The sequence below is a fragment of the Lycorma delicatula genome, chromosome 7 (genome assembly GCF_047948215.1).
Source record: "Lycorma delicatula isolate Av1 chromosome 7, ASM4794821v1, whole genome shotgun sequence".
NCBI lineage: Eukaryota > Metazoa > Arthropoda > Insecta > Hemiptera > Fulgoridae > Lycorma > Lycorma delicatula.
Genome location: NC_134461.1, coordinates 51,105,513 through 51,118,782, shown reverse-complemented (window position 1 = coordinate 51,118,782; position 13,270 = coordinate 51,105,513). Strand labels below are relative to the sequence as shown.

General features: G+C 26.3%; 1 protein-coding gene across 1 annotated transcript in view; it reads right to left on the bottom strand.

Annotated features, from left to right (window-relative positions):
• Positions 1-4,045: 4,045 nt before the first annotated feature.
• The window catches only part of LOC142327273 (uncharacterized), a 164,918-nt gene continuing 155,693 nt past the window's right edge, over positions 4,046-13,270 (bottom strand). Inside the window, exons 23-24 of the mRNA XM_075370165.1 lie at positions 9,843-9,995; positions 4,046-4,566 (exon numbers count right to left, since the gene is read on the bottom strand). Of these exons, the coding sequence (XP_075226280.1) occupies positions 4,210-4,566; positions 9,843-9,995 (510 nt within the window). The 3' untranslated portion in view covers positions 4,046-4,209. The remainder of the gene's footprint in view (positions 4,567-9,842; positions 9,996-13,270) is intronic.

The following is a 13,270-nucleotide window of genomic DNA, read 5'->3' as shown; positions in this document are numbered from 1 at the left end:
CAGAAAACCAGATTATTTTTCTTTTTTTTTGAGTTCTACCTAAAAACACACAAACATCAAGTTTAAAAAACAAACTAGTTTCCTTAAAAATAGGTTAAGAGTGATTCTAGTCCTGCAAGTTTATTTGAACCACTAAATGTACCATTCTCAACTAAGTGGCATTTTTGTCCTGGTTATTGAGCCTTTATGCATTTACAAAACAATAAAAATATCATGAAAAGTAAAATATTAACAGATACAAGTAAAGATTAAAAAAAAAACAAAATCTATGTACTCCTAATAGAAGTACATAATCTACTGAAATATATTTACTTAAAAATATTAAGTTATAAAAAAACTAAATAAACTATACAATACAAATAGCCTATAAATATATACTAATGTTTGGTAAATTAATTAATATATAAAAATGTTATGAGCAGTTGAATTCAGTAAATAATTATTTAATAATTAATACCACAGTTTATTTATAAATTTACTTTAACATAATTTCATTAAAAAACATATTCATTTCAAAAAATTAGCAATGAAAAAAAAAACAATATTTTATAAGGAATTTATTCATGAACTCACTAACTTAAATAAATAGCATCTTCTTGTGATCCCATTTTTAGTAATTATGGTTTGTAAGTAATTAAAATACTTAATGTTAAATAATTTTGTTATTGGTATTAGTATAAAAAAAACCATAATATTGTAGGTTATGTGCTGCAAAAAAAACCACTAGATATTGATCAAAAGTTCTTAAAATTTCAACTTATATTCAAGTATTCTTGTTAATTAACTTGATGTGCTATGAATCATTGCATATTATCATAAGCTTCATTTCCTTAATTTTATGTAATAAACATAAATATTCAACAATAAGAAATGTTTTTAAATTTTATTTATAATCTGCTTCATTTAATTTAATAAAATTGTTGTTTCTCTAAGCTATTAAAATGAAAGGTTAAGTATAAACTATTTTGAACCAAAATTATTTATTAATATGATTATTAACAACAGACTGATGCCCCTCCATCAAAGATAGGAAGGATGAGAGGGGCATCCCCCATCCTATTTTGGAAGGATGCCCCTCCCCCATCCTTCAAAGATAAATAAGGATAAAGAAACAGCTTTGGCTAAGAAATAATTCCCAGGAATAGTTAAATGAGAAATTGTGTTTTAAATACAATACTATCCAGCTAGTTTGTTCAGGACGAATATGACTGCAATTAATGGCTAAAATTATCAATCTGGTTAATACATCAAACAATACAATGCATATAAGTTGAGCAATTAAAAATGAAGATTTGCACATAATTTATCTGATAAACAGTTACATTATCTGATAGATATTAGGATTACAGAAAACAACATTTAAATTATTTGCATACAGTAATAAATTATTTTCAGTTATTGGTTTCAGATATATATTATAAGTTACATAAATATGAGTCACTGTCTTTGCCTTTACAAACATGTATCATATAAAACTTCATAAATTAAAATTATAAATAACAATAAAAATTCAAATTAAATTACAAGACTCAAATCATTAACTCGTATCTAGTTAACTTGCCTGACTTACTTTAAACAGAAAGAAGAAAGAAACAAACTCAAATTGAATTTTCTTTTAATTAAGTACTGTTCTGCCCAGAGCATTATCATGGAACTTGGATAATGGGAACCATGAACTCACCTGTAGAAATTTAAATATTATTCAATAATATTTCAGTTAACTTTTGCTTTAAAATAATGACATTTTTTATCTAGTTTATAAATATAATTTATCCAGTAAATGACTGCTGTTAACTTTTGCTTTAAAATAATGACATTTTTTATCTAGTTTATAAATATAATTTATCCAGTAAATGACTGCTGTTAACTTTTGCTTTAAAATAATGACATTTTTTATCTAGTTTATAAATATAATTTATCCAGTAAATGACTGCTGTTAATTTTTTATTATATTTATGATGTAAGAGTAAGTTGTTAAACGTTATGAGTTTTGACTTTAATTTTTAATAAAACAGTATAATAGAGTCCAAATTATCAGATAGATTAAAACCATGCACTGCCCTTTTTTATAGAGAAAGATGATGATGATAAAAAATTAGTTTTAAAATGTTTTATACTACTGACTTTCATTGATGGTTTGTATTACAGATAGTTGGAACTTTACTGTAATTGTATACAATTTCTGTTAAAACAATATCACTTATTAAAATTAAGATTTAAAACAATGTACTTTTCTATTGGTTACCTTCAAGAGCAAATATTTTTTTTTTTTGAGTAATATTTGAGATGAAATACAGTAATCAATTTTAAAATGCTTTCCCTCTTTGAGCACAATTTCAACAATGCTTTAACCTCAAAATTAATGACAACAACAACCAATACAATTCAACCGGGGAATAGACTGACGAAAAAATTAACGATGATTTTCTAAAAAGTTTTTTTACACAAAACCAAAAGATGGGTAATTTAAATGTTAAGTTGTATTCAAAATTTTTAATTTTTATTATTTTACAGTAATTTTTCTCTAAATTATATTAAATTATTAGAGTAATTTTTTAAAAAATTAATATTATTTATCTTAATGTAACTGATACCTAACCAGTTAGATTAAAAAACTTTTAATAAAGTATTCTAATTATACTATGATTTAATTCAGTAACTAACTGAATATCAGTTCTAAGAGTGCTTAGGTTACCACTTAACTGGTACACTAAGATTTATAGACCATTTGGTATAATTTGTCACTGAATTAGTGAGGTAAAAGTATATCAAATATACTTTTGTTGAAATACCAATAAAATCATATTAGATGAAAAATACAGGAGATTACACTTTATTTTTCATCTCATTCATTATGTAACTTTCCTCTCCTTCTTAGGATACTGAGAAATAACATTACAATTGGATTTTTAAAAAAAATATTTTTTTTTTCCAGTTGGTGGTAGGTAAAATTACAAATTTTAACAAACAAATAAAAATTGTAATTATTAACACTGTGTATTATGTTGAAATAAATAAAAAATGCCAAGTCCATACATACTAATAATACCTAACATTGTTTAATTGGATCTTTACTGTTTTTGATAATTACATGAGATTGGTAGTCAAATAAAACAAGTGTATGATGTTTAATCAGTAGGGTGCATAAGTAAAGATTATTAGAATTTGTGATAAAAAGGAAAACATATTGTTCTAATAGTATTTATATTGAATTTATATTCTAAGCCAACATGTCTAATTTTGTAGCTTACAGTCCATGTTTCCAGTTATTCCATGCTAAAAAAACAATCTACATAAAAAAATATAAGCAATTTTTAGACTTTTAATGTGAATTTTTTTCATATTTTTAAAAGAAGTTTTTACAATATATTTGTAAATAAAAATTTTTTATGAAAAACTAGGTATAAAGTAAATTTTTTCTAAGAAATGTAATTTTTATTAAAAGTGACTTGAATTTCTAAAAGGAGATTTAAATAAATGACCAATAGTTCTAGGAGAATTAAAAAAGTGGCTGGTCCTTAAAGCGTTAAAATGGTTTTATTAAAACAAAATTTTTAAATCTAGTTCAGATACACAATTTAAAAATATATATCTTTGATTACTTTAGCAGTCTTAATAAAATAATAAGTCAGAAAAATAATAAATATAGGTGCTGAACAAAATTATAGTACCCATGTATTTACACTAATAAGCACACACAAGCATTATATATATATATATATATATATAAATTTTTTTCATATGTAAAAATTTAAATAAATTCAACAAACCATAACAAAATAATGGTAACATTATAACTATAATAGATAAATACATGAAATAAATACTCACCAATTTTCCCAACATAACATAAAATATTATGAAAATTCTAGGCTTGAAATTTAGTATTGAAATTATAAAAACAAAATTCATTTTACTTATCTATCGAAATTATATAATTAACCAAATGATAGTTTCTGAAATATGAAACTGAAGTTCTCAAATAAAATTACATTCTAGTTAAATAATGAAAAAAAAATCATTCATTACAAATAACAGGCTAATGTTCTCTCAATAGGCATGAATTTAATTTTAATTATTCATGAAAAAGTAACAAATTATTAGTAACAATAATAATGATGATAATAATAATAATAATAATTATTATAATATATATATAATTTTATAGAATGTAGATAAAAATTATATTACAAATACTCGTACTTAAAACTAAGGTGTAAATACTCTAAGACTTCTGAGCAATGTTGCCAAAACGCTGGCTAAAATTTCTGCTTGCCTGGTAAGAAGAGCTTCTTGGCCTTCAGTAGCAAGAAGATCTTTAAATACAGCGACTACGTCTTGCACTTTAACAACTAAATTACATGTATGAAGCGGGAATGATGTGTGTTCAGCCATTTTATTACTAAGCTCAGTTAACCGTCTAAGCAGTGTAATACAATTAGCTAAATGTATCTGAAATTCAGCTGATGATGAGTTCATACTATTTACAGCACTGCTACTACGTACTAATAATTTTGATGCAGTTACAAGTTTACGAACTTCAAGTGTAAGAATTTCTTTGGCATCCTGCAAATTACAAAAAAATAAAAAATATTGTTAATTTTACTGGTTAAAATATATTAGTCAACCGGAAAAGTGAAATTATAAAAAAGGGAAAGCTGATTATCTCGTGTATTATGTTTTATATACACTCTTATGTATGGCTGTGAATCCTGCAATCTTAACAAGAGGCATTATAGTAAAATCTAGGCTATGAAAATGTGGTATTTTCAACAAACAGAAAAAAAAACGAGACACAACCGAATAAGAAACCAAGTTATGAAACAAAGTCTTTGTAAGTAGTGCAACTATAAAAATATTAGGAAAAACATAATTCTGATGATTTGTTCACAAAGGATAGACATGCAGAGATGATGTAGATTGTGCTAAAAAGCAGGATAAGAAGGAAAGAAACCAACAGTTTCCAACCAATTGTTTGAGAAGAAAATGGGAAGAAGGAGTTAAAGGAAGTGTTGAGGGATGATTAGGGGATAGATCATCACTTCCTGACGACCTTAGAAGGTGAACAAAACAGAAATAAAGTAAAATAAGTGGGATGAAATAGAGTTATAACTTTGATACCAACTGGCAAAAGAGGAGCTGGTTAAGTAAGGTTATAAGCATGTGTATTTATCCTTGCATAAATATATTTTATGATCTTGGAGATCTATGTTACCAAAGTTAACAACAATGGATGCAGTTTCCTTGCATGCAGTTGTTATTTATTAGTGACAAATTATTATGCCAATATCTAGGTAAATATTCTTTTTTTTGGCTAAGCTAATTATTGGTGGGTGACAGTGAGATCTTGACTTTTAAATTTCTTGCAACAGAAATCTATTCCCAAAAAGATAGCAAGGTTTTCACAGTGTGAAATAAATGAAAAAGTTTTTTTTTGTTAGTGTAAAGAAAATCATAACTATATGAACATAATAACTCTATATATTATCTTAATATAGATCTTATATTAATATATTTTGAGAGGATCTCAGGGTCTGGGATTTGAAAGTGACTGTGATAAAAAATGGAAAACAAATAAATAAATAGTCTTAGCAACCAAACAAAGTTTCCAAAACATTTCATAAATTGTCTTTTATTTATATAATCTTGACCCAAAATAGCAGAACAGCCACAAAAAAATATTAATACATAGAGTATATCAATTTCAGAAAATATTATGATAAATAACAATTAACAAGCATGATATACATAAAGATTTCACAACAGTATCAAGTAGAATTTACAACTGTCAAAAAATGATTATTTAATTTACACAGAAGACTGTTATGATTAGTCACACAATTTTCTTTTTAAGTACATAAAAATAACTATGGTAACAAGGTAAAAAAAGTAGAACACATCCAGCCGGTTTAGCCAACAAAAGTTTACACGCCAGATTTGTCCAAAAAAATAATTCATTGACTGATATGATATTTCAAGAAAAAATAAATTATTTATTGTCAAATTAGTAAATCAAACGCATTTATAACGAGACTAAGAGAATCATTCATTTACATTTCTCTAAAAACGAATCAGCTGATATCAATTACTTAAGATTAATAAAATCAATGATTTAATAAGCCTTGTTTTTCATCGTGGTTATAACTCATAAACCTCTCCACACTACCATGATCTTTCATCAGTTTTTTCTGACTCAAGAGATGGACTGGGCAGAGCCAAAACTTGAACAATATAACAATATGTAACACACATATATATATATATATATATGTTGAAAATTTTAATAATTCATCAACATTTTGACCTCTGTGTTGATAAATTTCAATATTATATGAAGTATAAACCACCAAAACACAGTAATTAGATAAGTTGGAAATTAATACGGTATAAATTATTATTAATGGTAAGTTTAACTTATTACTGTGTTTTGGTGATTTATATTTCATATAATATTAAATATATATACATTTTTTTTAATTGAAATTAATCTTTTTAAGATTCATATTATTCCTCTGCACTGTTAAATTATATTTTTAATTCTATTAACATAAATCACCTAGTACAGTATATTGACACAGTACAGATAAGTACAGTACACATACACACAGTACAGATATTGACCTAGTACAGATAAGACACATCTTACCTTAATTTTATCATGATAGCACTTTTGTGGGATCGTGCATTCTCAGTCAGAAATATATTTAAATATTAGAAAATGTAGTTAATATATATATATTGTATTATATATATATATTATATAGTTTAGGTGTTTGGGATAGTCTCAGAAACTACTAAACTACTTGTGTGAGAAATTGTCACAATGTGATAAGACTGTTATAAAACTTTACCTTCTCAAGTATCATAAGAATAATTATATAACCCCTAAATACTCCTCAATTTCATCCTTTTGATAATCTTCAGGGTAAATTGATTGATTATTAATATTAATAATCAATTGAAAAAAAAATTCCTATTATGATAAAATAATTTATCTACTAAGCATTGTAATCTGATTTTACAGGAATAGCATATTATCATTAATTTTAAAATGATTTTAAACTCTTATAACTCCTTGTGGATCCCCCAAATTCAGATTTTTTTTTCAAAATGTGTTCTACCTTCAGAAAAAAAACATATTACAGAAGGAGGTTAGGACAATGGAAGCCCCCTTGCTTCCATTGTCTGTAAAAATAAAAAAAAAGTGTTTATTGTTTATTTGAATAAATGCTGCATTTTCAAATTTAACTTTTCAAAGTGTGTTTTATCTTGAGAAAAAATTAAATATCATAGCTGAAGGAAAGGTTCTGACCTTGAATCCCAAATGTTTCAAGCCCTTATTCTTCAACCCATTCATCAGTTAACAAAAACAAAAATACAGCGATATCAAAATTATTTTGTTTTTTCCTAGATATGCTTTACCTTAAGAGAAAAAATTTAAAAATAGTGGTGTCCAAGTAGATGTGATTCCGTTACCCTCCCTGAAGTACCTTCTACTTCTGAGCCTATTAGCCTCTTAATGAATGAAAATTGAAATTGGTGATATTCTAACCATTCTGTTTAAAAATGTGTTTTGCCATCAAAAACACTTAAAAAAATAAATAGGAAAACAAAAAGTTCAGACCTTACTGCCACCTAAAATGTTCATCTCTTGAGCCCAACAAAAAGAGAAAAACTGTGGTTTAAAAACTGTTTGTTTATTTTTCTAAATGATTTTTATTTTCAGAAAAAAAATTAAGAAAAAGAATGCAACATATAGCTGTCCAAGATGATCTGGCCTTCTTGCCTCCAATGGGCTCTATCCTTTTCTATTAAAAAATCCAAATATTGCAATATTCAAATGATTTTTCCCCAAAATTTGATTCCCAACAGTAAAATTAAAATATGTAATGATGACCAAGAAATTTTGCTTAGTTACCATTATGGGCTTTAAATTCCCAAATTTAACTATTGTTATAATCATTATTTTTCTAAATGTGTTACACCTGACAAATAATTAAGAATCATAATAGAAGAAGGATCCATACCCACCTGTCTTCCAAAGGGCTTATGCCCCTCAGTACCTCTCAATTAAAAAAAACATTTAATACTGCATAACGGCAGCAGTATTTAAAAAAAAGGTGATCTAAAACAAGTTGCAATTAAAATACTGGGAATCCAGTAAACATCAGACATTTCTAAGGCTTTAGCTCCATTTAATTTAAAATTGTAAGCTTGGGATACGCAATCCCTTCTTTTTTAAATAATCATACTCCTTAGAGCCAGTGAAAGCTTTGACATTGTAAGTTTGAGGTGTGTTAGCCACCCAGATGCTCTTAAGTCCTGGATTAAAAAGCCCTTCATCAACAAAAATAGAAGTCTTACAGTACATGAAGTTTATTGTCAAACGTCATAATTTTTTAAAGCTTCTTTTTTAAACTTCTGCTTTTGAAAAAATCAAGAGACTCTTGACAACTCACGTCTTTATTTAATTAAAAGTGAAATAATAATTCTCATCTTCACTTTATGAAAAAAATAAAAATATTTTGATAATTAACTCAATCTTTGCCAAAGTGAATGCGTAAAATACTCAGTTGAGTTTATAATGTCTCTGCTCTCCCTGACTGACCACTCTCAGAGAATCCTTTCAATTATGAAAGTCTTTTCAGCAAGGCAATTACTATAAAATTACTATCTAGAAAAAAATATAATTATTGAAATCTACTTCTACAAAATTAGATTTTTTTGTTCATATTGTCATGAACATGGTCTTTCCACATCTTACTAGTTAAATAAATCCTGATGCAAACAGCTCATTAATATCCCATTTTGTATTGTTTCTATCAGTTAACCTTTTCAAATTAACTACTCATCTAATGTAAGTTAACTAACTTGTCAAACTATTTTCAAATTATTTCTCCTGCATATAAAAAAAGTTGTAAAAATTGTAGTTAATAACTAATTTGGTCTCATAAATTCTGGGAACAATATTTACCATTAAGACTGATGCTAGTACATGACCAATGCTTAGGTCAAACTGAGTATCCCTGCTAGTACCAAATAAAATAGTAATTTTACAGTAAGTACACTGAGCTAAATTGTGCTATCATTTTAAATTCCATAGCAAAGTCTATTGGACAGTTGGATATAATAAGGTCAAACAGTTCTACTTCTTTTAAATATATAAAGAAAAAAGATTATTAAGTTTATGTTAAATAGTCAAAATTTTTGACTAATATATGTTCAAAAAATTCATTTACTGGTTTATTCTTTTAAAAAGTAAACATATCTTATGATATTATATAAACAAGAAAATAAGAAGAAAGAGAACGTATCAGTGATATATGTTTTTTTTATTTTTATTTATAACATACTTTTATTTTATGTATGTAGCACATTTTAACAAACTAAAACTTGTGCTAGTTATTCTCATAACAAAATAAGGAGTTAATGAAACATCCTGTAATGAAAGAGAATGTGTTGAAGTAATACGTATAAACATATGAATTTATACTTTTTATTAAAAATATTATTTTTCTCTATAATTTAAAAGAAAATAATACTGCACACTTTGTTATTTCATGTAAATTATAAAAAAAAAATATATTCTGATGAAGAAGAGATCTCTAGGTCAATAACAAAAATCAAAGAAAAACAAAAACTGGAAGCGTAAAAAATGAATTTTATAATACATACATTTATTTAGAACAACATTAATTAGTAAATTTATTTTTAAATAGATTAATAAAACAGAATTCATCATTGGATAAATGTCTTTCAGTCCTTAGATCATTTACAATTTTTAAATGAAATATTTTTTAACAAAAAAAAAATTCATATATTATAAGTAATAAATTTATTACCTGAAATCTTGATTCATCTATATTTGCCCCACCACCATGGGCCTGATCAGCATTACACTGTGCAGCTATCTGACCTAATCTTTCACAAAGTCCTGTACAAACAGCAATGCCTTCACGGCTTAGTGATAAATAACCATTCTTTAATGAAATATCCTGAAATGGAAAGAAAATATGTTGAAGAAAAACATATACATATGTATTTATATTTTTTTATTAAAAATACTATTTTCTGTTTTATTGTATTTAAGTATAACTGTTATAAATTTTATTACATATATGCAGGTATTTACAGCCAATGCAATACTTGAAGGCTAGGCATAATTTTCACAGAATATTTTGACACCGTTAGTAACAAGTAGTTAAATTAGTCAAATTTGAAGATTGTTATGCCTCCTTTTACTATATTTTTATATAAAAATATACATTAAATGTATAAACATCTTCTGGAATCATTATTATGCTTTCATACAAGAATCTGTTCACAAATAATGTGTTAAGATAAAAATTTTATTGGTATAATAAAAACTCATTCATTTGACTTCTCTTTACCGTAAAAACTTCATAAAACAAGTTTGGTTGCCTGTTCAACCAAAAGAACATATGCCATGTTAAGTGTAAAATTCAGTGTTACCATTGGCAAACAAAATTTCCCGACTTATTTGTACTACCTAGAGGTACTTAACATTTCAAAGTATCTAATACTGTGTAATATAGCCCATCTCATCCACACACACACACACGCGCGCGCACACACACACACGCACACATATATATATATATACAGAGAGAGTGAGAGAGAGAGCCAACCGGAAAAGTGAAATTATAAAAAAGGGAAAGCTGATTATCTCGTGTATTATGTTTTATATACACTCTTATGTATGGCTGTGAATCCTGCAATCTTAACAAGAGGCATTATAGTAAAATCTAGGCTATGAAAATGTGGTATTTTCAACAAACAGAAAAAAAAACGAGACACAACCGAATAAGAAACCAAGTTATGAAACAAAGTCTTTGTAAGTAGTGCAACTATAAAAATATTAGGAAAAACATAATTCTGATGATTTGTTCACAAAGGATAGACATGCAGAGATGATGTAGATTGTGCTAAAAAGCAGGATAAGAAGGAAAGAAACCAACAGTTTCCAACCAATTGTTTGAGAAGAAAATGGGAAGAAGGAGTTAAAGGAAGTGTTGAGGGATGATTAGGGGATAGATCATCACTTCCTGACGACCTTAGAAGGTGAACAAAACAGAAATAAAATAAAATAAGTGGGATGAAATAGAGTTATAACTTTGATACCAACTGGTAAAAGAGGAGCTGGTTAAGTAAGGTTATAAGCATGTGTATTTATCCTTGCATAAATATATTTTATGATCTTGGAGATCTATGTTACCAAAGTTAACAACAATGGATGCAGTTTCCTTGCATGCAGTTGTTATTTATTAGTGACAAATTATTATGCCAATATCTAGGTAAATATTCTTTTTTTTGGCTAAGCTAATTATTGGTGGGTGACAGTGAGATCTTGACTTTTAAATTTCTTGCAACAGAAATCTATTCCCAAAAAGATAGCAAGGTTTTCACAGTGTGAAATAAATGAAAAAGTTTTTTTTTGTTAGTGTAAAGAAAATCATAACTATATGAACATAATAACTCTATATATTATCTTAATATAGATCTTATATTAATATATTTTGAGAGGATCTCAGGGTCTGGGATTTGAAAGTGACTGTGATAAAAAATGGAAAACAAATAAATAAATAGTCTTAGCAACCAAACAAAGTTTCCAAAACATTTCATAAATTGTCTTTTATTTATATAATCTTGACCCAAAATAGCAGAACAGCCACAAAAAAATATTAATACATAGAGTATATCAATTTCAGAAAATATTATGATAAATAACAATTAACAAGCATGATATACATAAAGATTTCACAACAGTATCAAGTAGAATTTACAACTGTCAAAAAATGATTATTTAATTTACACAGAAGACTGTTATGATTAGTCACACAATTTTCTTTTTAAGTACATAAAAATAACTATGGTAACAAGGTAAAAAAAGTAGAACACATCCAGCCGGTTTAGCCAACAAAAGTTTACACGCCAGATTTGTCCAAAAAAATAATTCATTGACTGATATGATATTTCAAGAAAAAATAAATTATTTATTGTCAAATTAGTAAATCAAACGCATTTATAACGAGACTAAGAGAATCATTCATTTACATTTCTCTAAAAACGAATCAGCTGATATCAATTACTTAAGATTAATAAAATCAATGATTTAATAAGCCTTGTTTTTCATCGTGGTTATAACTCATAAACCTCTCCACACTACCATGATCTTTCATCAGTTTTTTCTGACTCAAGAGATGGACTGGGCAGAGCCAAAACTTGAACAATATAACAATATGTAACACACATATATATATATATATATATGTTGAAAATTTTAATAATTCATCAACATTTTGACCTCTGTGTTGATAAATTTCAATATTATATGAAGTATAAACCACCAAAACACAGTAATTAGATAAGTTGGAAATTAATACGGTATAAATTATTATTAATGGTAAGTTTAACTTATTACTGTGTTTTGGTGATTTATATTTCATATAATATTAAATATATATACATTTTTTTTAATTGAAATTAATCTTTTTAAGATTCATATTATTCCTCTGCACTGTTAAATTATATTTTTAATTCTATTAACATAAATCACCTAGTACAGTATATTGACACAGTACAGATAAGTACAGTACACATACACACAGTACAGATATTGACCTAGTACAGATAAGACACATCTTACCTTAATTTTATCATGATAGCACTTTTGTGGGATCGTGCATTCTCAGTCAGAAATATATTTAAATATTAGAAAATATAGTTAATATATATATATATTGTATTATATATATATATTATATAGTTTAGGTGTTTGGGATAGTCTCAGAAACTACTAAACTACTGGTGTGAGAAATTGTCACAATGTGATAGACTGTTATAAAACTTTACCTTCTCAAGTATCATAAGAATAATTATATAACCCCTAAATACTCCTCAATTTCATCCTTTTGATAATCTTCAGGGTAAATTGATTGATTATTAATATTAATAATCAATTGAAAAAAAAATTCCTATTATGATAAAATAATTTATCTACTAAGCATTGTAATCTGATTTTACAGGAATAGCATATTATCATTAATTTTAAAATGATTTTAAACTCTTATAACTCCTTGTGGATCCCCCAAATTCAGATTTTTTTTTCAAAATGTGTTCTACCTTCAGAAAAAAAACATATTACAGAAGGAGGTTAGGACAATGGAAGCCCCCTTGCTTCCATTGTCTGTAAAAATAAAAAAAAAGTGTTTATTGTTTATTTGAATAAATGCTGCATTTTCAAATTTAA